Source organism: Mesoplodon mirus, assembly GCF_964341445.2.
Source record: "Mesoplodon mirus genome assembly, chromosome: 7".
Classification (NCBI taxonomy): domain Eukaryota; kingdom Metazoa; phylum Chordata; class Mammalia; order Artiodactyla; family Ziphiidae; genus Mesoplodon; species Mesoplodon mirus.
In genome coordinates, this window is record NC_138983.1 from 55,312,161 (window position 1) to 55,338,023 (window position 25,863).

The window sequence follows — 25,863 nt, forward strand, 5'->3', positions numbered from 1 at the left end:
ATGAAAATTCCCACCATAACCACCATCGTCATCATTATTCTCATCACCTTAAATATCACCCCCATTCACATCACCAATATCATCATAAATAAACAACCAATATAGTCCTTACTATTTTTTTTTTTTTTTTTTTGCGGTACACGGGCCTCTCACTGTTGTGGCCTCTCCCGTTGCAGAGCACAGTCTCCGGACGCGCAGGCTCAGCAGCCATGGCTCACAGGCCCAGCCGCTCCGCAGCATGTGGGATCTTCCCGGACCGGGGCATGAACCCGTGTCCCCTGCATCGGCAGGTGGACTCTCAACCACTGCGCCACCAGGGAAGCCCATTATAGTCCTTACTATTGTCATTGTCTCCGTCAAGGTCACTAATTGCCTGCACAATCTCACAATCGTTATCATATCGTCACTGCCACCTGACCCTTCAGAATCACCAGCAACAGCATCATTATGAGAATCACTAATATCATTATCGCTGTCTCTCACATCACTGTTATCCCTACCACTGTCTTCACCATCAGCAGCATCACCAACCTCTATCCAAGGTTATCACCACCCCGCTATCTTCAGTTTTGTATCACTCATGGCTGTCATCACTTGGAGAGTCACCATGAGAAGGGGCCTCCAGCGACCATCCTGTTCCATCCCATCTGCTGCCACAGGAAGGGAACGGGGGTGGGAGAGCCAAGAGGCAACAGCCCCCTCCTCCTTTTGGGTGAATCAGACCACACCCAGAGGGGTTTGCTCAGCCCTGCGACCACTATGAGGAAGCTCAGGGCTAGCCTGTAGTGTGCCCCCCACCTAGGTGAGGACAGCCTCTGTGCAACTCCTGAAAAAAAGGTCTCTGATCCCAGAAAAGAGAAGACTAGGGGTAATACAGCTATGGTCTTCTGATTGCACCAAAGAGGGTAGGAAATAAGGATAAATAATGGTTAATGGTTACTAAGCACTTACTACCATCCCAGCGCTGTTCTAATGACAAATCCATTAACTCATTGAAACCTCACAGCAACTTTCTGAAGTAGGTACCACTGTAATCCCTATTTTTCAGGAGATAGAAGTGAGACACAGAGAGATGAAGTAACCTGCCTGGTCACACAACTAGTAAGTGGTTTGGCTAGGATTTGAACCCAGACAGCTTGACTCCAGGGTCTGTGTGCATTTGGCTGGTTCACCCTAAGGGCAGGGGGAACCAAGGCCCTGAGTGAACCAGCACTAAGTGTTGGGTACTCTGCCTGCCTTACTCCAATACAGCAGTGCTTTCAGGCAGGTACTATTACTGTACCCATTTTTTATATGAGGAACTAAGTCTTAGAGAAGTTGCTTCTGGCACAGGGTCATTCAAGTATAAGTGATCAAGTGGGGTCTGATTTTCTACATTTTTCTGTGGAGCCTGAGACCAAGATTAGAAGCAACAAGTTCCATGGAGAAAGACTGAAGCCCAATGTGCCGAGCAGCTTGGATGAGGCTGCCCTGGGAGGAAGTGAGTTCCCCATCCCTAGGAGCATGCAAGCACAAACTGACTTTGCCCTGGGGTGCTATATACCATGGGGAAGGGTGGGTTGGGCTGGAGAGCTCATCTGAGGTCTCTGGTTCTGCCTCTTCTCTCCCCACAGAGCCTCTGTGAGGTCCCCATAAGCTTCACCCTCTGGCTGGTGTCTGACACCTTCTCTTCTGTCTCCCATCTTTTTTTTATTTTAAGGGAGCAAATACTGGAGCTCCCCACATTTCAGAACCTCCATGTGGAACCCCACCCTGGGAGTGCCCTGTTCCAAGCCTCTTCCACCTCACTTCCAGGTGTTGGCTGGCTCAAGGCTGGCCCTGACCCAGCAGGGAAATTCATTCAAACATCCGTTCAAGTGTGTTTGTCCCCCGTGGGCTTCTCCCTTCCTCGTCTGACTTTTATTCCAGCAGGTACTGGGCTCTGGGTTTCCTGGCCTCAGGGGAGTTTCGTGGCAGGGCAGAAAGTCATGGTTGCAAGGTTTTCCTTTCTGGCTTTTGTTTCCAAAGTCTGATGCCATTGAGAAGATTACTCTGGGTGTTTTGGGGGGTGGGGAGGGGGGCTGTGAGGAGAGGGAGAGGAGAGAGGGGTTCCCTGAGAAGCAGGAAGCCACATAGCCTCTGCGACAGTACCCAAGGAAGCAGTTCACTTCTGAGGGGCAGGCTGCAGAATGACTTAAGGAGACTGGGTCCCCATGCTCCCAGCCACATGGAGCTTCTCAGCTCCTAGCACGTTAAGGGGGATCACATGGATCAGGATGGATTGAGGCTGATACCTGCTAGGGGTGCGGTGGGGGTGAGGATAGGACCTCCCTGGTGCCTGGACACCCTGTAAGACCTCAGGACCTTTGCTTCACCTTGGTGGGGGAGCCCTGAGAAAGGCTGAAGTTGAATTTCCTACTGAGCCAGGAGGATGGGCATTCAGAGTAGAAGTTAAGTTGATTTTCAGAGAAAAATAACTATCTATCTTATACACACTTAGGGTCTGAGTAAAACCTTGTTCAGTGTCTCTCCCTTGCTGAACTCTGAGCTCTGCAAGAGCAGGGACCACGTTTACCTTGTTCTCTGTTGAAACTCTGATGCCTAGCACAGGGACTGGAGTGAAATAGTGGATGTCTGTGAAACATCTATGAAAAGAAGGAGTGCAAGAGATGGCTCCCACAGGCAGTGGGTGCAGGCAACGCCTGGAAGGAAAATGAGAACATCAACAGGAGATGCTATTGTGCTGGCAGCAAGCTCAGAGATGGCTGCTGGTTCAAGGGCGGGCAAAGGGTCCACACTGAGCCCCCAGGGCCTAGCAGAACGGAGACTCCAGGCATGCCAGGCCACTGGTATGTGGGCTGGTGGCCCCTGCTCCAGCCTCACTGGGACCTGCAAAGGAAGGAGACTTACACGCCACACAGGAGCAAATAAGTTGTGAGGTTAGGTAATGCCAACTAAAACCTGGCACTTGCCGTCTGCCTCTACCTCCACAAGGACTAAATCACAAGCCGCTGTGACCGCTGACCTTCAACATCCCCTGAAAGGAGTTCAGGGTGGAGACCAGGAATAAGACACGCTGTGCTCTGGGAAAAACTGGCAGAACAGGCCTTCAGATAGTTAGATATTTTCAGGAGAAGATTTTATGAGCCCAGTTTGTGCATCTCCTCATATCTAGAAAAGCACTAAAATCCTTCATGGTGATGTCTGCTCCTAGCAGCAACCTTCTACAAAAATGTGTGCTTGATTGCATGTACCACATCTCCCTCCCCAGCTTCACCAAAATCACATACATACTGACCTTCCCCCCACCTCTTTGGAGCAGTTTCTCAGAGATATCTGAAATGCTGTCTCCCAGGCTATAGTTCTCATTTTTCCCCAAATAAAACTTAATTCACAACTCTCATGTTGTGCTTTTTTTTTTCAGTCAACAGTAACTTGCACAACATCACACAACTAGCAAGTGGCAGAACTAAGATCTGAGCTCAAGCCTGACCGAGTCGAAAACTTACACTTTATCCACCAAGCCTTGTGAATCAGAAGTATGGTGCAGGGCTGGCAGAATTAGGAGGCACCTTCGTGGGGTGATGTGAAGGGGCCTGAAATCTGAGTCTTGTTTCTCTGGATAAGGCACTGTGGGTCTATTATTCATTTATATCTCAGAGCTGTGCTGTCTGATGCAGCCACCAGCCGCATGTGGCCACTGAGCACGGGAACTATGGCTGGTCCAAATTGAGATGGGCCGTAAGTGTAAACTACACATTGCATTTCAAAGACCCGGTATGAAAAAATGGAACGGAAAATATCTCACAATTAGTTTTTTATAGTTATGATATGCTAAAATGAGCATGTTTTAAATATAATGGATTAAAGAAAATTCTTCTTCAAATTAATTTCTTTTCCTTTTGAATGCGGCTACTAGACCATTTAGAACAACATTTGTGGCTCACGTGATATTTCTTTGGGACATGCTGCTTTAAGGAGAATTAGAGAATCTCCTTATTCTGTTCTCAGTCCTAGCCAAGCTGTGAGAGAGCGTGTGGGAAGGTCCAGGGTCCCGGAGCGAGAGGGGTGTTGCCCCAGGAATGGAAGTAAGAAGGGTGGGGATAGATTGACAACTTCCTAGGTTTCCTATCAAGGAGAGGCAGTCTTGCCCTTCAGACAGGCGACATCTTGTGAGTTCCTTGCCTGGGGTTCCTTGTCCCCAAGTAAACAGTAAAAACAACTACAGTGTCATCTGCAGCCACACGTATAACCCTATGTGGTCTACACTGCACTTTCACATCCACCCTGTCATTTAATTCCCACAACAGTCTAGTGTGGGGACTATTACTGCACCTGTTTCACAGAAGAGGAAGCGGAGGCCCCCAAAGGGCAAGTGTCACCCAGGGAGTAATTGGAAGACTAGGCTTTATTACCACCCCCTGTGCCCATATTGACCTCTGGGCTTTGGGGATGGGAGGGGAGGGACAGACCTTCAGGGGTTGCGGGGTCAGGAGGGCATCCAGGCAGAGGTGAGCTCTGGGATTGGAGAGATAGGAAGGGAAGGGTTATTTGAAACAGGGACATATACTAGCAGAAGGGCAGGGGTGGGAAGAGGGGTGTCTGGGAAGTGGGAGAAACTAACTGACGACAGCCAAGGACCTCTCAAGAGCCTCTCGGGACAGAAGCAGGGCGGTTCGGAGGGCCAGGCTGAGGGACTTGGGCTTTCTTCTGTGGGTGCTGGAAACACTGACCTCCAGCCCCTGTCTCTGTGCTCTCCAGAAGTTTCCGCTTCTCTCTCCACATCTGTTTTGAGGACTTCCAACTAATAGTGGGCCCAGAAACAGGAATCATCGAGCCTCTGCTCAGAGTGGGGCTCAGAGTATGACCAATCTGGGCTGTGGTTTCCCCAGGTCAGCAGGTCTGGGCTGAGGGAGACTGTCAGAACTTCCCCTCTCGGGCTGTGTGCTGACTGCTGCAGCCCGTGGGACCTGGGACGCTGTGTGTGGTCCAGCACGAGGAAGGTCCCACTGCCTGTGGGGCCTCAGGGGGCCCAGGAGCTGTCCTTAGAGGAAGCTGGGTTCCTTGAAGGCTCTGGGCCGGGGCTGTGATCCCAGACCCACGGAGCCAGCGCTGACCCTGGTGAGTGATGTGGAACTCTCTGCCAGCCCTCAGTTTCCGTCACATCTGGCCACAGGAAGCAGCCACAGGGATGGGGTTATCTGTTTAACCTCCTATCCTCTATGGGAGGGAGATCATATCTTCTTAGCAGAGGTCCTGGACATCTGAGCTTCTTTGAGGGAGCGGTGTGCTCCTGGCTCTCTTACAATGAGATTCTTGCAACTGGCCGCGCCTCTTTTACCTGTGGCTACCAGAAAGCTCAGGACCAAATAAGTGTTTCAACGAGTGGTCTTGGTCTTGATTGAGTGACTCAGCACAGGCCCTTCGATGGTTCTTCCTGGGCCTGAATCCCAGCTCCACCTTTCACTGGCCATGCCACCAGGTTATTTAATCTCTCTGTAACTCGGTCCCTCGGGAGTAAAATGGGGGTAATAGCTGAACCTATTTCATAGGTGGGTTATAGGGATTAAATGGGCTAATTCATACAAAGGGCTTAGAACAGTGGATGGTACAGAGTAGGCAGTACATGCTGGCCTAATTTCTCACTCTCTTACTAGTACTGTACATGTATTTGGTGTGAGCTGTCTCAAACTTTATATGGAATATAGTGGAAGTAAGATATAGAAAAGCATCTGAGAAGAATATTGGAAAAAAAGGTAATTTTTCCTTTTAAGAGCTGGCTTAGTCCATGCTAAAAACAAGCACTCCTGGTTACTGAGCCTGCATGTCAGGTATTGAACCACCCACCTCAACACTTTGCCTCATCTCCTTCTTACAAACCCCCCAAAATATAGATTGTATGCTTATACCCATTTTATAGATTTCAGACTTAGTAAGTGACAGAGTCAGAATTCATACCCAGGTCAGGATGGTGCAGACAAAGCTGCTGTTGGCCTTCCTCCCTGCCACTAAGCGATGCCTCCAACTCAGACGCTAAGGAAACACTTACATGGTGCCTCATGGGCCAGCTCAGCTACCAAACACCTCTCTCCTTTAGCCTCAGTCTCCTTCTCTCTCATTTGGTGGTATTGGACTAAACCAATGTTTTTAAAACTGGTTTTTGCAACAGAACCCTTTTCCCAAGTGAAATCTCACTCAAAAGACTGGTATAAAAACACTGAAAAGTAGAACTGGTCTGATTGAAGTGTGTGTGTGTGTGTGTGTGTGTGTGTGTGTGTGTGTGTGTGTGTGTGTGTAGGAGAGGAAGGTCCTTAGTCCTGCTGGGGGACCCCAATCTTCAGTCTCCCTATGGTGGCACCCTTTGGGTTCTATGGGGTGCAATTTGAAAACCACTTGAGCAGATCACTCCAAAGGGCCTTCCAGCCCCAGTGTATGAGGAAGCTCTGATCTACACCAGGCCAGGGAGAGGAAGGCTCTCTTCAGCCCTTTGGGGCCAAGACCTGGCCTTGTACAGATGGGTGCAGGGAGAGGTGGTGCTGGCCAAGCTCTGGGCACAACCTTGACCCTCTCTGGGCCTCAATCCCTCTGTCTGAAAGAAGGAGTGGGCGTTGAACTGGATGATCTCACAGGTCCTTCTACCTTAGAGAGCTGAGGTGGGGTGAGGGGTGAGTCACAGGCTTGGGTCATCTGGGATGGGGAAGGAAACAAGAGGGCTCCCAAGCTGGCTGGGAGGGCCCTGGAGGCAGTGCCAGCAAGGGAGAGACTCCAGGCAGAGGGAAGACCTGTGTCACCCTAAATCTCACAGGGGCTGCAGTGGGAGCACAATGTCCCAGGGGAACAGGGGCCTTCCGCCTGGGCAGACCCCAACAGACGGGCCCTAAGTCCTAGGTTTTCAAGGCCATTGCCACTGCCCACTCCTGTCCCCATCCCTGAACATTTTCCCAAAGAAGCACATCAAGGTTAATGACTGGGAGACAATGGATTTCATAGACTCAGGCCAAAATTGTAGCTATTTAGAAATGTGAATTTTGGGAGTCACACAGCATTTGAGGCACAGAATCTTAGAATAATAGAACATAAATACTCGAGAATCTTCAACTACTAGAAACATAGAACTTTAAAACCAGGTAATATTCTAATCCCAGATTCTGGGATATACCCCAGAATAACAGACACTGCGGCTGCTGGGAAATATGACAGAGGCCAGTGGTGCTCAGAGTCTGGGTAGGGACACAGGATCTCCAGGCGATCTGTTCTCAGCCCCTGGTCCAGCCCGAAGGGTAGCTCAGAAGGGCCTAAGGAGAGCACAAGAGGGCTGCTGGCTGAATGGGATCCTACAGCCACAAAGCTATATGGGCCCAGTTGACCTGCTAGGGAGCCCCTAAGAGGCCATCTTTACTCTATGGGCTCTGCAGAGCCATGTGCCAGGAGTCCGGCAGCTTGACAGGACCTTAGAAACTGGCTAATTGTAGACAGGGAGACTGAGGCCTGAGAGAGGTGAGGCCTGCCCTGGTTCACTTCTAGAAAGACGTCTGGGTGGCCACCTGAGCTCTGAGGTCACAGACACATGGACAGAGCCAAAGGCAGGAAGCAGAGCTCCTGCCCCTCCCATGCCAATATGGCCTCCCCCATCCCCCATCCCATAGTCTTCTCTGTGGAGACTATTAATCCCCTCCCCGCTGGCAGAGGACTCTAAGCACTGGCCATGGGAGAAACCTGAGCTGTCATCCAGTCGTCCTCCGTTTGTCTGCTCCTGGCCTTCTTTCACTACCTGAGAGCTCCTTGGGGCAAGGGCTGTGGGATACACCCCTCAGTCCTCCTGTAAAAGTGCTCATGTACTGCCCCATAGGCAGGGAGCCATTTAAAGGAGACACCAGTGAACCTGCCAGAGCTAGCAGACTTTGTCCAGTCTTCTGCGTATCGTACAGACAGGGAGACGGAGGCCAGAGACCTTCTCTGGGTCACGCAATCCTTATATAATATATCACTATCTCCCGGATACCAGTAAAAGCTGCATTTACTTCTAGGAGGGTATTTAGAGGATCCCTGAGCCTGGGAGGGGGTGCTTGAAGGGACTTCAGAAATAGTTCCCCACTTCACTTTCTCCCCTTGCCTGTTCCTACTCCCGTGGAAGATACACATCCCATGTATGAGGACCTGGACTTTCTGGCTGCCAATTTTGCCTAACTGGGCCCTTCCTCCCGGTCCATCCCCCTCCCCATCAGTGGCCTGAGTGGGCTGGGCCAGCCCAAGCAACTGCAAGCAGACCCAGCCTAGGCAGCCTCAGGAGGCGGGGGAACAGTTCCTCCCACATCAATATTTATTGCCTGAATGCTGCTGGAAGCAGATCATCATGTTCTCAGCCATCGGTTCTTTTTTAAGAACCTCTCACCACCTTCCCTCCACACTCCCCATCCCCGATGTGCTGAGAGAATGAATCCAGACAGCCAGACAGGTTCACAGCGAGGGAGCCAGGGTTTCAAGTCATCACAGAGACACAGCTCTAAAAATCTGAACCTCTGCATCACAGCAGCTTTGACTCAAGGAATAGTGCATTCTCAGAATCCGAGGCACACAGAATACTGCTCCAGGAATCTAAACTCAGCATCATACACAACAGAACAGAATGGGGAAGTGACTTGCTCAAGGTCACATGACTGACTTATGACTGAGCCCAGCATAGCCGAGGCTCGTCCTTGTTTCTTCCACCTCTTCTACCCCATGGCTCAAGTGGCACTTCTTCTCTGTTCAAATTCAGAACAGAGAAGTGCCCCTTCTCTGTGGCAAGACCCAGCTTGGAGATTACCCATAACTGGCAACCCAGTCTCTTTCCTTCCTTCCTCTGTGATCACCCTTGCTTCTAAGAACTCTTCCCCAAGTTCCAGGAATTTCTTCTCATTCATATTTTGGCGTGAGCTAGGCAGAACCAGGAAGGACCACCCGTGGTTCCAAGCTGTCTTCTTCCCCTGAAACTGGTCTCTCTCCAACGCCTGCTTCGCCTGCCTCTGAACCAGCATCAGCCCTTCGCTGCCTCTGGGATGCCCGTCCCATAGTAGAGCAAGATCCAGGTCTGTGTGGTCCCCCTCCTGCGTGGCTCTTTGGACTCATCCCCACACCCTGCCTTACTGACAATGCACTGGTTCCTGCCTGGACCAACACCACAGCTGTCACATCAATCTGCCTGCTCCCAGCTGCTCTCTGCACACTCCCCTGTCCCTTCCAATCCCTTCTGTTCTTAGCACCTGGTGCTAAAGCCATAGGACTCCCTCCAGGGCTACCCACTGCTCTTGAAGCTGGAAGGCAAGCCTTTTCCTGTTCTGGCCCCTGCTGGCTGTCCCAACATCAATTTTCTTTGGTTTCCCCAACCCCATGTATATAGCCTCTGCTGCAGCAGTGGGTGGGAGATGGGCTGGTGAAGGCAGCCAGGTGTGGTATCAGAATGACTTGGGGTCAAGTCCCAGCTTTTCCAGGCAGAGACATTTTCAGCCCTTCCTCTTAGGCCTAAATTTTCTTGCTCTAAGGATGAGGCACTATCTCACATTACAGCAAACATATTCAAATGCACCAACCTGCAACATTAAATTGAATTATTCTTGCTGCAAAATATTTGACAGGATTTTAAAAAATTGTCCCTTTGAAATTGAATTACTTAGCAACAACTAACTTCCTTAATTTATGACTGTTTGTGATTTCTCAAAATCCTGGCACAGAGGTCCTAAAACTCTTGTAAATAAGGGTGTTAGGAGAATCTTTTGATCTAATATTTAGTCTTTGATCCCGGTTCCTGACACAGAGCTCCTAAGATCATAATTTCCTGAGTGGTAAGAGCATCTGACACCGAGCCCCGAAATCCCCTGGAATTTCCTGGTGATAGGAACATCTTTTGTTTTAATGAGGTGACTCTGGTGGGCTCCTGGATGAGGGCTGGTCACCAGAAGGACCAAGCCATGATTGGAAGCTTGGAACTTTCAGCCCACCACCGTCCCCTAATTCTGCAGAGAGGAGAGAGAGGCTAAAAGGCAGTTAATAATCCATCATGTGTACATGATGAAGCCTCCATCAAAAATCCCAATAGTATAGGGTTCAGGGAGCTTCTAGGTTGGAGAACACAGCCAGGTGGGTGATGTACCCAACTCTACAGGGACAGAGCTCCTGTGCTCGGCACCCTCCCAGACCTCACCCTATGTATCTCTTTATCTGGCTGTTCATCTGTATCATTTACCATATCCTTTATTATGTAATAAACTGGTATATATAAGTCAGTGTTTTCCTGAGTTCTGTGGGCCACTCCAGCAAACAATCAAATCCACAGAAATATTGCGTGGGGACAGGTAAAGGTAAAACAGGAGTATTTTTCCTTTATACTCCCAGACTTGGGAAAAAAGAAAGTCTAATGCACAAATTTTCAGAATGTAATGAAATGTGTATGAGTATTAAAGAAAAGTTAATGAAGCTGACGCTAATGACATACCACTGAGCTTTTATAAGACGTTTCTGTTTTGTCTTCTTTTGTATTTTAGAGCCAATTTATTGTTTTTCGGGCCTCGTGTTTTTGTGGGTCCCTGGAAAACTTAGAGGTCCCTGGACCAGAATCATCTCTCCTGCCCAGTGGCCTCACATGGTCCTGCCTTCTCCTACTACCTGTGACCTTGAGCACATCCTTGCACCTTCTGGGCCTCAGTGTCATCCTCTGAGGAAAGACCATGAGCCGAGTAGCAGAATTCAGTGAGATACCCCTGCACTACCTCGCCGGTTGTTACTTATCTTAACAACTTCTCTGTCTCTTAAAGAGACTCCGTCCTCAGAGTCTAGACTGTGCCTGGTTTAAGTAAGGGTGGAGACCATGTGCTGAGCCCCAGGGTCCAAACTGACGCCTGGCCCCAGGGAGGCACTCAGTACATGTCTGTCCCCTCACTGTCCCTGAAAAGGCCAGGTTCATTTCTATAGCCAAATCCTTTGCCCAGGCTGTTTCCACACTGAGAATGCCCCTCCCTTTCCTTTCCATGCTTCTGCATGTCCTTCATTGTCCAGTTCGACTCCCCTCTCTTTAGAGAAGCCTTCCCAGACCCTCCTGCAAACCCTCCACCTCCTCCCAGTTCTCGACATTGCTATAGCACGTTCCGAATCTACCAAACACTTTAAGCAACAAGCAGAGAGGCGGCAGGGTAGTGGTTAGAATGAGGGGAGTAGGCTCAGACAGGGTTGGGTTCTAGTTCCAGCACTGTCCTTGCTGGTCTCGTGATCTTGGGTAGGTCACTTCCATCTCTGGCCCTCGAGCTCCTCAGCTGTGAGGGGCAGGAAATGCACACTGTGCAGGGACGTCGGGGAGATGGCTTTGTAAGCTGTGACGTGCAGTGCCCAGGAGGGATGGAGTTTAAAGTTATAAAGGAGGACATGTGGGTTGGGGGTGGAGCCTGGACTAGAGTGGGGCATGGAGGGGGCTTACTTTGCTGACAGGTGGGTCTGAAACTGCCAAGACCTTTCGCCGGAAGCGAAGCTCATGCTTCTCCTTGGGCATCTCCTTGGGGAAGAAGAAGTAGGGGATGGCAGCCAGGGCCACCATGCCAGCGGAGATGAGAAAGCCCAACCACCAGGCACCCACCCATCGGGGGTCCTTTGAGGTCAGGCTGATGCCACCTAGAAGAGAAGACCATGTGATATTAGGGTCAGGATGGGCTGTCACTTCTTGGCCACCACCCTAGGACTGGCCTCTTGAGACATGAAGTGGCCTGTGCTGGGAGTCAGGAGATCTGAGTTCCAGTTGTGCCTCTGCCAGTTAGTATATCCTGTGTGACCTTGGGCAAGTCCCTGACCCTTCCTGGGCCTCAACTTTTTCAACTATTAAGGCAATGTGTGTCCTGGTCAAGGTCATGGACTTTGGAAATGGACCGCTGGGTCTGAATTCCATTACTAACATAACCTTGGGCAAGTTGCTTAACCTCTTGGTGCCTCAGTTTCCTCCTCTGTAAAGTACAGATATTAGTAGCACTTACATCATAAGGCTGATGTGAGAATCATAGAAACTAATACGTGTAAAGCACTTAGAATAGTGCTGGCATGTAGAATGTCTACATGGGTGTTTTCTCTTTGCTTACTGTTACTACTGTGATTATTATTACGAAACTGATGGCTAGGATGACTCTTGTGGTTCTCAGACCTGCGCGATGATTAAAATCACAAGGGGTGCTTGTCAAAAAAACCTGGCCTTACCCATGACCAGCTCAGAACTGCCACAGGATGGGGTGGGAAGGCGACCAAAGAATCTGTGCCTTTAACAAGTTCCCCACCTACTGTATAGCACAGGGAGAAAAAAAAAAAAAAAAGAAGGTACAATCTGTTTGCAGGACATATATTAAGTTAATCTTAAAAATGCATTCCGGGCTTCCCTGGTGGCGCAGTGGTTGAGAGTCCGCCTACCGATGCAGGGGACATGGGTTCGTGCCCCGGTCTGGGAAGATCCCACATGCCGCGGAGCGGCTGGGCCCATGAGCCATGGCCGCGGAGCCTGCGCGTCCGGAGCCTGGGCTCCGCAACGGGAGAGGCCACAACAGTGAGAGGCCCACATACCGCAAAAAAAAAAAAAAAAAAAATGCATTCCAATATACGTTATGTGTAGACAAATACTGTTTGATTCCACTTATACTTGGTACCTAGAAAAGTCAAATTCATAGAGTCAGAAAGTACATTGGTAGATGCCAGAGGCCAGGGTGTAGGGGTGAGGGTGGGAATGGGAGGTGGGGAGGGGGAATGGGGAGTTAGTGTTTAATGGGGACAGAGTCTCAGTTTAGGAAGGTGAAGAATTCAGGAGAGGGAGGATGGTGAGAGTTGCATAACAATGTGAATGTACTTAATGCCACTGAACTATGCAGTTAAATATGGTTAAAATAGTATGTTTTATATTATGTGACTTTTACCACAATAAAAAAACATTAAAAAAAATTCCCCAGGTGATTTTGATCCCCCTCCAGGTGTAAATAGGACAAGATTATCCCAGGTGTACCTCCTGATTGGAGTGCCCATCTCTCCCATTAGACCTCTTGACCCCAAGACTGAGTTGGGTACCTCCTCCTTCAACTACCACAGCGTCTGCAAACACTTCATTATTATTATTTTTTTTTTTGCAGTACGTGGACGTCTCACTGTTGTGGCCTTTCCCGTTGCGGAGCACAGGCTCCAGACTCCAGACGCGCAGGCTCAGCGGCCATGGCTCACATGCCCAGCCGCCCCGCGGCATGTGGGATCTTCCCAGACCGGGGCACGAACCCATGTCCCCTGCATCGGCAGGCGGACTCCCAACCACTGCGCCACCAGGGAAGCCCTGCAAACACTTTCTAACAATACAGATGCATGATGACACCAACCCCGTGAGTGGGGCTGATTCCCAGGTGCTTGATCCTGAGCTCCTCCTGGACAGGGGCCAGAGTACACAGTCAGCACTCAGCAAATGCATCTGTAAAACTGGGGACAAAGGTGGCTTCTGCACTGATTTCCTCCTCCACTTATTATTCCCCTGGCTTCTGTGCCAGGCTGGTGGGAACTCACACACATATCTCAGATCCGCTTCTCACATACCAGTCTGTGCCTGCAGTCGATATGACCCGCCCAACCCATGCAATCCCCCAGAGAGAAAGAAGGACTAGGGAGGTGGCACAATGGTCCACAGGAATGCCACATCTGCCTGTGAAGGTGGCATAGCTGCCAGGATGACGTCAACAGAGCCAGAAACATGCCCCCATCCCCTGAGCTGGGGTGTGTCTGGGAAACTGACTCCTGATTCCCAAGACTGTTCCATTGAGGGAGAGAGGAGTTACAACCAGAGTCCACATTTGGCTCCTGGCCCAGCTTTCTAGAAGGAAGGGAGGTGGGGCAGTGTTATCCCTAGCGACTCTTGTTCAGAGCTGCCCAAGCCTGTCCTGACTGGAGGCACCCATAGGCAAAAGCCAGAGAACAAGAAACAGAATCTGCCTGTCCATCTACCTGTACATGTGTCACCTGAGGCTTCTAGGGCTTGCTGGAAAGTCTCCAGGTGAGGGATGGGACATCTGAGCAGCACGATGCAGAAGGCAGAGCTGGGGGCTCAGAGCTACTTGGTGTGACCAGAGGCAGCTGAGATGCCCCAGTGATCTCTTATAAAAAAATTCTACTCCCACTCCTCACAGAGCACCAGAGCTCTGGGATCCCCAACACTCCTCCCTCCTGGCTGCCTTCAGACCCAGCTTCAGTTCCACTCCTTGGCCCACACTGACCACTACCTGGATCAGAGACCGCTATTCCCCACACGGTGCCCTCAGCACAGGTTGTCAGGCTCTGAGGTGGTCAGAGCTGGAAGGGTCCTTAGAGGTCACCCAGTGGATTTCCCACCTGAGAGGGCCAATGTAGCTGAGTCCTGCTCCAAAGTTCTCTCCGGCATGCCAGTGTCCTCTCTGTGTCCTGAGGCTTGTCCCCTGACAGATGGGAGTGCCCCACAGGCCAAGAAGGGTATGTGGCCCTGTCTGCTCCACAGCGTATCTGAGCAGGGGGCTGGGGGCCTGGGGGAGCTCAGGGGTGGAACGAGGTGAAGACACATAACAATAGTGACAACAACTAGAACTCTCCATCTGACGGCTCCTTATAGCTTATCTCCACATTCTCACTGCATTCTGATTAGAGCTTTGGGAGGTGGGCGGGACAGAGAGCATCTCAAAGATGGGAAAGTTGAGGCTCAGAGAGGTTAAGAGGCATGTCCAAGGTCATGGGGTTGCTGGGATTTGAACCTGGGTCCCCTGGCTCAGTGTCTCCTATGAGACCAGTGGTCAGTCAGCTGTGTCTATGTGCCCCTGGGGACAACTGTGTGCTCTGAGGCTCACCTTCTGGCATTCGATCAATGTCCACGTAAAGGCGCAGCATGAGGCTGCCCAGCCCATAGGCCATGCCTGGCCCCATCATGGTCACTGCAAACAGGATCCCTGCAACAGGAAGCCTAGGTTAGACCCCTCTAGCCCGGCTTCCCTCTGCAGGTTAGTGCCTGCCCAGCCTCCAGCGGGCAAGAGCAGCCCATCTCCCCTGGTCAGGGCCGGAGAGCTCTCCAGGGCTTCTCTGGCCCTTTACCAGCCACATGGGGCAGAGGTCAGGGACTCATACTTAGCCCGACCTGGGCCGGGCCCTCCCTCAGAGCCCGAGGGGTGGGACAGGTCCTCACCGAGGTAGAGGGGTGAGTTGCTGTTGTGGGCAAAGTCATCAATGTAGGAGATGCCAAAGGGCTGAATGGGCACCCCGCCCACGCCGAGCAGGGTCTGGGCCGTGAGCATTATTCCCACCACGGCCAGATGCTGGACCTCTGTGTAGCCTGAGCAGCTGCTGTTGGATGGGGCCGGAGCTGAGGTTGGGACCTTAGTGGTGGGCAGGCACAGGGAGGCCTCAAAGTCCTGTGGCATGTCTGCTGAGAGATGATAAAAAATATTAGGACAATACCTAAGACTTATATAGCACTTACTGATGCAAGGTACTGTTCTAAATGCCCTGTATATAAATCATCTGACCCCTACAACAAACCCAGAGAAGGGGTGCTCTCATTACTCCCATTTTACAGATGAGAAAACTGATGCTCAGACAGCAACTAGCAAGGGTTAGAGCCAGGATTGGAACCCAGGCAGTCCAGCTTTGAGTCCATGCTCTTAAACTGCCCTATGCCACCTCTCTGAGCAGGGGTATGTGGAAGTGCCATGGCAACAGTGGCTCTTAGGTGGGAGGGGTGGGGGCGGTTGAAGGAGGTGGAGTTTGAACTGGGTGGAGAAGAACAAACAAGATTTTCCAGAAAGGGAAGGTGGAGGAGGGTGTTCCAGAAAGAGGTCACAGCACATGAAAAACCAGGAGCTTGAGAAGTTCAGCATGGCTGACTCACAGAGTGTAAAGGTCAAGGCCAGGGCTAAAGGCAGGGCCAGGCAAGAGAGGGGATGCTGGGCCTGGGCTGTGGAGGTCTCTAGTGCCCTTGACCTTCATTATGGGGAGGCTTGGTGTCAGCTTGGGACACAGATGCAGAGTGCAATAAAGGGAAATTTCTTAAATTAGTGCCAGACATTTGTTTCCTGTAGCTCACCAATATTTGCTGAGCAAACTTAAGAAGACCCTCATACTATTATTATCCCGAATGCGGGTGTAGAAGTGGCCTTCTCTCTGTGGCTGGCCCAGCCCTTTCTGGGATCTCTGAGCCATGTCCACCCAGCCCAGAGAGCCACTCTTTAGGGCTGGAAAAAGCCATGTGAACCAAGGTCAAGGACCTGGACCCTCAACCAAGACTGCCTGGATTGAAGATGGTGAGACTTTGGCAGAGAGACCCTCAGCCCCTCTGGGCTCGGCTTCGTCTGACATCTGTTGAACAAGTCCCCTAGGATGGAAGTTCTACACAAATATGGAATTCAGAAGCAGAATAATTCAGTAGTTCAGAGCAGAGGCTCTAGAGCCAGGCTACCAGGGCATGTCTACTAGCTGTGGGCCTTGGGGAAGTACCTCCTTCTCTGAGCCTCAGTTTCCTCACTTATAAAATAGGATAAAGATAACACCTGCTCAAAGGGTTGTAAGCGTTAGGAGTGGTGATTGGTGCCTGTGCACAGTGCCTACTAGACATTAGATATGAGGATTATTATGGGGATCGTTAGTAAGATCTTTTTTTTCCCACCCCTGGGTCCCCAGTACCTAGCAGAGGGCCTGGCACATAAATACTAATGATAAGTAATTCATTAATGAGGAGGAACGAGTGAATGAAATAGCCTTGTATGTCAGAGCAGCGTGGGTGCTTGGTGGTCACCAAGTCCTGTCCACCCATTGGACAGATGTGCAGACTGAGGCTCAGGCAGGAGAAGAGGTTTGCTTGGGGTTTCATGGGGAGCAGAAGGGTGTTGTATGGCAATGAGGATGAAGAATGTGTGTGACCCTGCACGGGAAAATCCCTGTTAAAGTGAAGATTCTGGACGGAGGAATGTAAAGAAGTGTAATTTTTCAGCATCTTAGTCAGGCGTCTTGACAGTTCTCCACTCAGGCCTAGATAACCACTCTGCTTTCTTCCTGGACTTTCCCCACTTCCCAGCCATTGCCTGTGCGGTTCCCTCCACCTGAAATGCCCGCCTTCTCTCACCCACCACCTCCTCCAGCTCACTCCAGCCTCCAGCATCCTTCCCCTACTCAGGGCTCTACCGGCTCCCCCTGGCTGTCTGGTGCTGGACGCTCTGGCCTGCGGCAGAGCTGCCCATGCTCACGCCAACCCACGCTCCCTCGCAGCTTCTCGGGGCTGGTTGTACCTGCTCCATCTTTCCACCCCTGGGCCTGGCACAGAGTAGGAGCTCCGGGGTTTGAGCTGATGGGAGGACAAGGGAGGAAGGATGCTTTCTGACAGCGCTCCTCCTCTGGGAAGCCTTCCATGATGGAGGCTGGGCCGTGGGCTCCTTCCCTGGGCTCCTTCGGTCCTGTTCTTCCTTCCTCACACAATTGATACAATGCGTGGGGGAAGGGGAGGTATTGTTTGTCTGTTTCCTCTCCCAGACTGGGAGCTCCCAGTAGGCAAGGACTGAGTCCCCTGAGAGGGTCCAGCAAAAAGTAGGCAGCACTAAGGGTTTCTTGGGTGGACGACCAGATGGATTGTTGAGGGGTTGGTGGATGGATGGGTGGATGGGTAGATGGGTGAATGGGTGGAGAGGTGGATGGGACAGGGAAGGCTGCCTGAGTCGTTCTCCAAGGGACAGGCATCCATCTGTCAAGTTGACTCTCAACAAAATCCCACTGGGCTCAACAGGGGCTTCACTATTCCTGTCCAAAATTCTTTCATGGTTTTATTTGTTCATTCACTCATTCATTCTTTCTTTCATCAATGTCTTGGCTTCTTGTGTGGATTAAATGCATCAATACACATAAAGGGCTTAGAACAGTGGTGCTTAGTAAGTGGTGTGTGATATTGTTATTATTATATACAAATTATTATATATTATTATCCATAAATATTTCCTGAAGACACACACGGGCCAGGCCCTAAAGTGGGCTGCATTGTAAAACCCACCTCCACCTCAAAAATAAAAGCAGTGACATACAAGCAGGCCCTCACCAAGAGATGCCCAGAGGGCCTCACCTCTCTGCCCCGGGACTACCCACTACCCCACTGCCCAGGGCTACCTGAGGGACCCACCAGGGCTGCGGCTGAAGGAGGCAGTGGAGGGTGGGGGGAGGACTAGTAGGTGTTCTGGGAAGCTGGGCCCATCCTAACAGCTGGAGGCCTGGGGAGGGGCCGTGCGCACAGTAATGCGGCAGCTCAGGTATACCCTCAGCCCAGCCCCTCCTGCTCTTACCGGGGCTGGTGTGGTCGTAGTGGTACGGCTCTGAGATGAAGTGTGGGACAGTCATGAGCACGCCCGCCAGGGTCACAAGGATAGCTCCATAGCCGATCAGGCGGGGCCGATGTACCCGGCTGCCAAAATAACTCACAAACACAATCAGGGCTGTGTTCCCCACCTGCAAAGGGATGAGAGGACCCATTAAAGTGGAGCAGAGGGCCGGCCTTGTCGCTATTGCCAATCTCAGTGTTCCCTTCTGTAGAATGGACTAGCTGGTTGAATAAGAATCATTTGGGTCCATCTTAAAAATACAGATTCTGGGTCCTCCTAGGAAGGGCCCTAGTGTCCCATTAGAGGAGAGAAGTAAGAGCAGCGTGGACAGGGCTAGAAGTTCAATTTTTTTCTAGAATGTGGGTTGGGCCCCGTGTTAGAACTTCTGGGAAGTCATGAATGAGAAACAAATAAAGAAAGTCTAAAGCCAGAGGACTAAGGCTTGGATTTTGAGCCTTAGAATCAAAACCCTCAGATGTGGGTGCTGAAGGGGACGTAAGCGTTTGCAGGGAAGGGCGGCTCTGCTGTCAGAAGCTGGGCTGTGCACTCCACTCTGCGGCTCACTGGTTGGTGACAGCGGGTGAGGTACTTACCCCTTACCTCCTTGCCGATGGAGGGGGGCAGTATCAGCAGAAGGTCAGTGGGAGGACTGATCCTGGGAAGGACAGTCACTCTTCATTTTATAGATGGGACACTGAGGCCTAGAGTCAGGGAGTGACTTGCCCAAGACCCCAGGTAATGACGTTCTCTTCCCACCTCTGAGATCTGGGGATGGAGTGCTAAGGAACACCTGGGGACTCACAGGCCTTGGGTTGGGAGGAATGTGACACATCATCCAAGGGAGAGAGAATTTCACAGAACTCTACTGGGGGTCAGGGAGAAAGAGAGTGTTCTCGGGATTGCGGCCTTTTCTGAGGGTGAAAACATCTGGTGGGGAAGGGGTTGGGCACAGGTGGACTCTGATCTCCCAATCCACCCAAAGCAGATTGTCCACTCCTGGCTGTCTGGCTGTCATCCCAGAGGCAGAGGCCTGTGGATCCCGGGGCAACTCCACGCCGTGGAATCATCCCCTCCCCCAACCACGCCAAGGTCCCGAAGTTCTGCCTTTGATCTAATTTAAACCTCTCTCACTACTGTTGAATTGGCTTCCTCTGATTCCTTCCTGGGGCAGACAATAGCCGGGTGCCTGAAAAGGTGAAGGAACCAAAAGGAGAATGGAGGGACATGGGGACCCTGGCTAGCTCTAAAATCCTCCACATCCCCCAACAGAGGGCCCCCCAAAGGTGGGATAGCAAGGAGCTAAGATGGGGTTGCATGTGGCACTGGGGGGGAAGGGTTTATGTTGGGGCAGTGAGGGAGGGGGAGGGGGAGTGTGAGTCTCCCTCAATGTCCCCCCCTGCGGCTGTGCCGGGGCTAGTACCTCGTTGAAGGCGGCCAGCAGCCCCGAGGTCTGACTGGAGAGGCCGAAGCGCTTCTCCACCGTGGAGATGGAGCTCTTGAGGTAGCCGGAGATCATGAGCTGCGCCAGCTGCAGCAGGCTGTGGCACAGCACGAAGAACTGTCGGAGGGGCCGTGGTGATGGCAGCGGATGGGCGGAGGGCCAGGGAGATCGTGGCGGGTGGGTGGTAGACAGACGAGATGGGGTTGGAGAGAGGGAGGGAAAGTGAGGCCACGAGATAGAGAAACAGAGTCAGAGGAGACAGTCACACAGGAGGAGAGAGAGGAAGAGAGGAAGAGTCCAGAACAAGAAGAGAGAGAGAGATACTGGAGTAAAGCATGGATTCTCACACAGGCTTAAAATCTAGGAAAGCTGTCCTGGGTACCCCAGGAGTCCGGGGGTGACCTGAAATCCACAGGACTGAGAGTAGGGTCTTCATGGGGCCAAGGATGACAGGAGCCCCTCTGACCCCCAGAGGTCCCCAGGCTGGTCTGGACCCTGCTCTGTGTTCCACCACCCTGCCCCTTTCTCCAGGAAGCTCCCCAGATCCCACCCCACCCAGTCCTTCCCTGGAGCTCCCCTGGGAGACCACCTGCACACAGCGAACCCCCAAGCTATCCACCCCACCTCACTCAGCCTCACCCAAACACCCCGCCTGCCTGCACTCCTCCTGAAAAACTGGCAGAATTCCTAAGAGAAGAAAAAGCTTGCTTCAAAGAATTAAAAATAGAGTGTTTATGCTAGAGCTTAAAAAATAGAGCGTCTGTTCTTCTGAGTTTCGGTTTCCTCATCTGTGCAACAAGGAAGACACCCCTGCCTCCCCAAGTTATTATGAGAACTAAATAAGACCATGTGGGGACAGCTTCCAGCACAGGGCCTGGCACCCTGTGGGTGCTGGTGGAGGCTTGGATGTTTAGGGCTGCCCTTGCAGCCAGCACTCCCAGTATTCATACAGGTTCAGGATCCCTGGGGTCCTTCTCTTTCCTGCTAGAAAAACAGGAGCCAAGAAGACTGGTCACGCACTGCCCACAGAGCAGCCTCTCTGGAAGGAGAGAACATGTGCCTGAAACCAAGCTAAGCACTTCTATAGATCACAGCTACCCATTCTACAGATGAGGAAGCTGAGGCTCAGGGAAAGGCAGCAACTTGCTTGGCATTTACAGCCTGTAAGTGGCAGAGGCTGTTCTATTGGCCTTGGATGGCCCTGCTCCTGCCAGGCCCTGAGAGGTACCTTGATGCTGTGAAACACACTTGGCCGCAAATCTTGAGGATTTGGCCTGGCTTTGCCTCCATGTGTGTCTTCTGTGCCCACCATGACCTTGGTGTCCTTGTCTGGCACCTGGAGCTCCTCACCAATCGGCCCTGTGGGACAGACAGCCAGGGCATGAGAGTGGAGATGGAATCCCAGAGAATGGCCCTGACCGGGTAGCCCAAGGTGTTTCAGGGGTTGGTGAGAATCTGAGTCAAAGCACCATCAGCCTTCCTGCATCCCAGGTGCTGAAAGAGCCCTTCCTAAGAGGGTGTGTTTGTGCTCCATGTGCCCATGCTGGTCAGATCCCACTAGGACCACCTATTCACACCTTCGTTCCATTCCCAACGTAAAGCTTCCTTCCAGGGAGAAGTTTCTGATGCTGCCAGACAACCTTTAAGCTGTGGCCCAGGTGTAGAAATGCACAGCCTTAGCCCCCCTGGGGCCTATATCTGTGAGACATCCAGTGGCCCTGGAGGCTGACTTTGGATCTGGGTCTGGGTCTGTCTGGCTCAGTCTAGGATCAGAGGTCTGGGGTCCAGTGCATGGTCAAGTCTTGGTCCAAAGTCAGGACATAAAGGCTTTTCCTGGGGGTAGTTTGGAACAGATACCAACACCTCCACAGGGCACCACCCTGGCTATAATCACAGAGCTAACCAGCCCAGTGCCCAAATCGTACATGAACCAGGTTGCTGGTCTGCACAGAAAGGGCACTAAGAGGTCATCCCATTTAACCCCTCTCATTTACCCCTGGACAAACTGAGGCCCCACGTGTGGAGATGACTCAGGAGGTAGAGCTAGGTTAGAACCTGGATTCTTGGCCCCGTTATGCGTGTCTGGTTTTCTCCCATGGTAACCATGGTAACCATGTCCATCTCCCACTCACTGCAGTCCCTTCAGAGGCATCTCTCAGGGTCTCTTGACGTTTAATCTCAGTGAGAAGCCTGGAAGCCTGGCCTTGGGAGACTTCACCCCTCCATTTAGATGAAAACCACCTGCACCCCCTGGCAGCCCAGGCCTCCTTGGCCTTCCTCCCCTTCTGGGGTCCCGCTTCCTGCAGAAGCCACTCCATTGTCTCAGAGGCCTCTCAACCTGGCAGGAGTTTCCGCTCATTCAACAAGCTCCTCTGGAGACTGAAAACTGCCCTGAGGACACTTCTGACCCAGAGAGGGGGTGTGGGACCCCTCACCCCATCTCCAGGAAGATGGAAGGCAAACTCAGGGAGGGACTACGGAGGTCTGTCACCACCAGGGAGGGTTTTGTGCTCCTCACACAAGATACCTGGGAGCCTAAGGAAATTTTCAAAATTGAGATATAATTCACACACCGTAAAACCTACCCTTTCAGGGTATGCAATGTAGTGGTTTTAGTACATTCAAAAAGTCATACTCTACCACCACTATCTAATTCCAGAATATATTCATCACCCCAGTAAGAAATCCTGCACCCATTAGCAGTCATTCCCCATTCCTCCCTCCTCCCACTTCCTGACAACCACTAATCTATTTTCTGGCTCTCTGGGTTTGCCTATTCTGGGTATTTCATATGCATTCATATAAATGAAATCATGCAGTATGTGGTCTTTTGCGACTGGCTTCTTTCACTTAGCAGAATGTTTCAAAGTTCATCCATGTTGTAGCATGTATCTATGCTCCATTCCTTTTAATGGTTGAATAATATTCCAGGGTATGGCTATATATCAATCACATTTTGTTTACCATTTATCTGTTGATGGACATTTGTGTTGTTTCAGGTATGGTGACTATTCATATACAAATTTGTGTGTGTGTGTGTGTGTATTTATTTTATTTTATTTTATTTTATTTTATTCTCAGTTCTCTTGCCAGGAGTTGAATTCCTAGGTCATATGGTAACTCTGTGTTTAACTTTTTGAGGAACTGCCAAACTGTTTTCTAACACCATTTTACACTCCTGCTAGCAATGGATGATGGTTCTAACTTCTCCACATTCTTGCTAATACTTATTATTGTCTGTCTCTTTGACAGACATTCTTGCTAATACTTATTCTTGCTAATACTTATTATTGTCTGTCTCTTTGACAGACATTCTTGCTAATACTTATTCTTGCTAATACTTATTATTGTCTGTCTCTTTGACAGACATTCTTGCTAATACTTATTCTTGCTAATACTTATTATTGTCTGTCTCTTTGATTATAGCCATCTCATGGGTGTGAAATGATATCTCATGTGGTTTTTTTTAATAGACTTTTATTGGAGTATTATTGCTTCACAATACTGTGTTAGTTTCTTTTGCACAAAAAAGCGAATCAGCCATATGCATACACATGCCCCCATATCCCCTCCCTCTTGAGCCTCCCTCCCATCCTCTCTATCCCAGCCCTCTAGGTCATCACAAAGCACCGAGCTGATCTCCCTGTGCTATGCGGCTGCTTCCCACCAGCCAACTATCTTACATTTGGTAGTGTATATATGTCCATGCCACTCTCACTTCACCCCAGCTTCACCCTCCCACCCCACCCCTGGGTCATCAAGTCCATTCTCTATGTCTACCTCTTTATTCCTGCCCTGCAACTAGGTTCATCAGTACCATTTTTTTTTTAGATTCCATATATATGTGTTAGTATACGGTACTTGTTTTTCTCTTTCTGACTTAACTTCACTCTGTATGACAGACTCTAGGTCCATCCACCTCACTACAAACAACCCTCATGTGGTTTTGATTTGATTTTCCCTAATGACTAATGATGTTGAGCATCTTCTCATTGCTTATTGGCCATATCTTTGGGAAAATGTCTATTTAAATAGCTTGAGGAGGGACTTCCTTGGTGGCACGGTGGTTAAGAATCCGCCTGCTAATGCAGGGGATACGGGTTTGAGCCCTGGTCCAGGAAGATCTCACATGCCGTGGAGCAACTAAGCCCGTGTGCTACAATTACTGAGCCTGCACTCTACAGCCCGCGAGCCACAACTACTGAGCCTATGTGCCACAACTACTGAGCCCATGTGTCACAACTACTGAGCCCATGTGCCACAACTACTGAAGCCCGTGCACCTAGAGCCTGTGCTCTGCAACTAAAGAAGCCACTGCTATGAGAAGCCCGCGCACTGCAACAAAGAGTAGCCTCTGCTCGCCGCAACGAGAGAAAGCCTGCGCGCAGCAACGAAGACCCAACACAGCCAAAAATAAATAAAATTTGAAAAATAAATTAATTAAAAACAAAAACAAAAAAACAAATAGCTTGAGGAATTTGGTTGAGGAAATGGAAGTGTGTGTGGCTGGGAAGGAGTCCCTTTTGTGGGGTAAGAACACCCGGAGGAAACAAGGAGATGCTGAAACAAAAGTGACACCTGACAGGGAGGAGATAGGGGGTTGGTCTAGATAAGGGAAGTTGGGGCGAGGCTCTGTGGAGGTCACTTTGAAGGAGAAGAGAAGGTGAGGGGGTTCCAAGCAAACTCAACCAGAGGAGATTGACAGGATGATTTCTGAACCCCAGTTCCTCTCACCAGTAGAGACCAGTCACCGACTATAGCACAGAGCCTGTGCTACATGCTGTCCACGTATGTAAAGGCTTGCATGCACATTCTGCATGCTCGTGAAACATCTCCACAACTCCATGCCTTTGGTGATCTCATGATCTCTATGCTTCTGATGAGGACACCAAGGCTCACAGGTAACTAGCTCTGCTGACTCATGTTGGTGCAGGAACATGAGCCGAGGTGTTCATCTCAATGTCACTCTGTGCTCCTTGCACAGATTTGATGAGGGGAAGAAGTACAATGTACTTCTCTGTCTTGGCCCAACCAAACCTAGCCAGGCCACCTGGAAGGCAGCAGTGTCCGCCCCCAAGGGGCCAGGCCAACCAGATGACGAAGCTGGAGCTGAGGCTGGAAGGTCAGAAGTCACTGACCTGGATCCCCAGCTCTGAAAGAAACCCAGGGGATGGATGAGGGAGGGGGCAAAAGGTCAATGGACCAGCTCAGGACCTTCCACCCTCCTGTGGCCCAGTCTATAGTGTGAGCCTCTGGGTGGAGGAGGGAAGCCCTGGCCCTGTCCCCCTGGGTTCTGAGAGCAGCCACCAGTCAGTCGGTCACTGAACAGGGCTGGTCAGATTGGTTGTCAGTCCCCTTTGACTCCTTCCTGTGGGCTGGAGGCCTCTATAGGGGGGCTGGCAGCAGACAGTCTGACTCCCTGATAAGGGATAGAACTCCCCCTGGAAGGAGGGTCCTGAATCCAGGGCTGTGTGTCCACCTCACCTCACCTGCTGTCTCTGAGCCCCTTCCTGTCCTGTGAAGGCTTTTTCAAGGGCCAGTCCTGACAGGAGAGAGGGCAGCTGAGGGAGTGAACGTGGGATGAGCTGGGCTGGCCTGTAGGAATAAGGAGAGAGGCAGAGAACCAGGTCCCAGGAAAAAATTCCAGCCTCTTCCTCTCCTAGTTGGGTAGCCAGTTTTGGGGGACCCAGGTATGCCAGGTGGTTCCAAGGGCTAGCAGCCCGCGGCTCCAGAGCTGGCAGGCAAGGGGCCTGTGTGCCTGTCGGTGGGTCATGTGGCTGCTCATGCACTCATGTCCATCAGCTGGTAAGTCATTGGTTCACTACTCCACTGTCCTTTAGGAGACTTGTCTGTTCGGGCTGTCAATTGCCCACTCACTGTAGAGCAGCTGCTCAGAAAGCCAGTCAGAAAGTTGCCCCGAAAGTCTGTCAGCCAGAGACCTTCAGTTCAGTCAGAGACTCCAGATGCCTGCAAGGCACGGGGTCCTGGTTGTGGCCATACCCACTCCACGGCCAGGAATCTGAGTCTGGGGGATGAGGGGCAAGGTTCAGAGAGCAGCCTGACAGGAAAGGCTGATTTTCCCTGCCTGTTCTTTCC

General features: G+C 51.1%; 1 protein-coding gene across 5 annotated transcripts in view; it reads right to left on the reverse strand.

Annotated features, from left to right (window-relative positions):
- SLCO2B1 (solute carrier organic anion transporter family member 2B1) overlaps positions 1-25,863 on the reverse strand; it is a 51,529-nt gene that overhangs the window by 16,663 nt on the left and 9,003 nt on the right. For 3 of the 5 annotated variants that reach the window (XM_082626551.1, XM_082626549.1, XM_082626552.1), the window contains exons 2-7: positions 20,996-21,126; positions 19,747-19,884; positions 18,291-18,453; positions 15,158-15,397; positions 14,826-14,924; positions 11,426-11,616 (exon numbers count right to left, since the gene is read on the reverse strand). In XM_082626551.1, coding sequence (XP_082482677.1) covers positions 11,426-11,616; positions 14,826-14,924; positions 15,158-15,397; positions 18,291-18,453; positions 19,747-19,884; positions 20,996-21,126 — 962 coding nt within the window. Of the gene's footprint in view, positions 1-11,425; positions 11,617-14,825; positions 14,925-15,157; positions 15,398-18,290; positions 18,454-19,746; positions 19,885-20,995; positions 21,127-25,256; positions 25,340-25,863 lie in introns of those variants that run through there. The other 2 variants (XM_082626553.1, XM_082626550.1) reach the window with 2 other exon arrangements.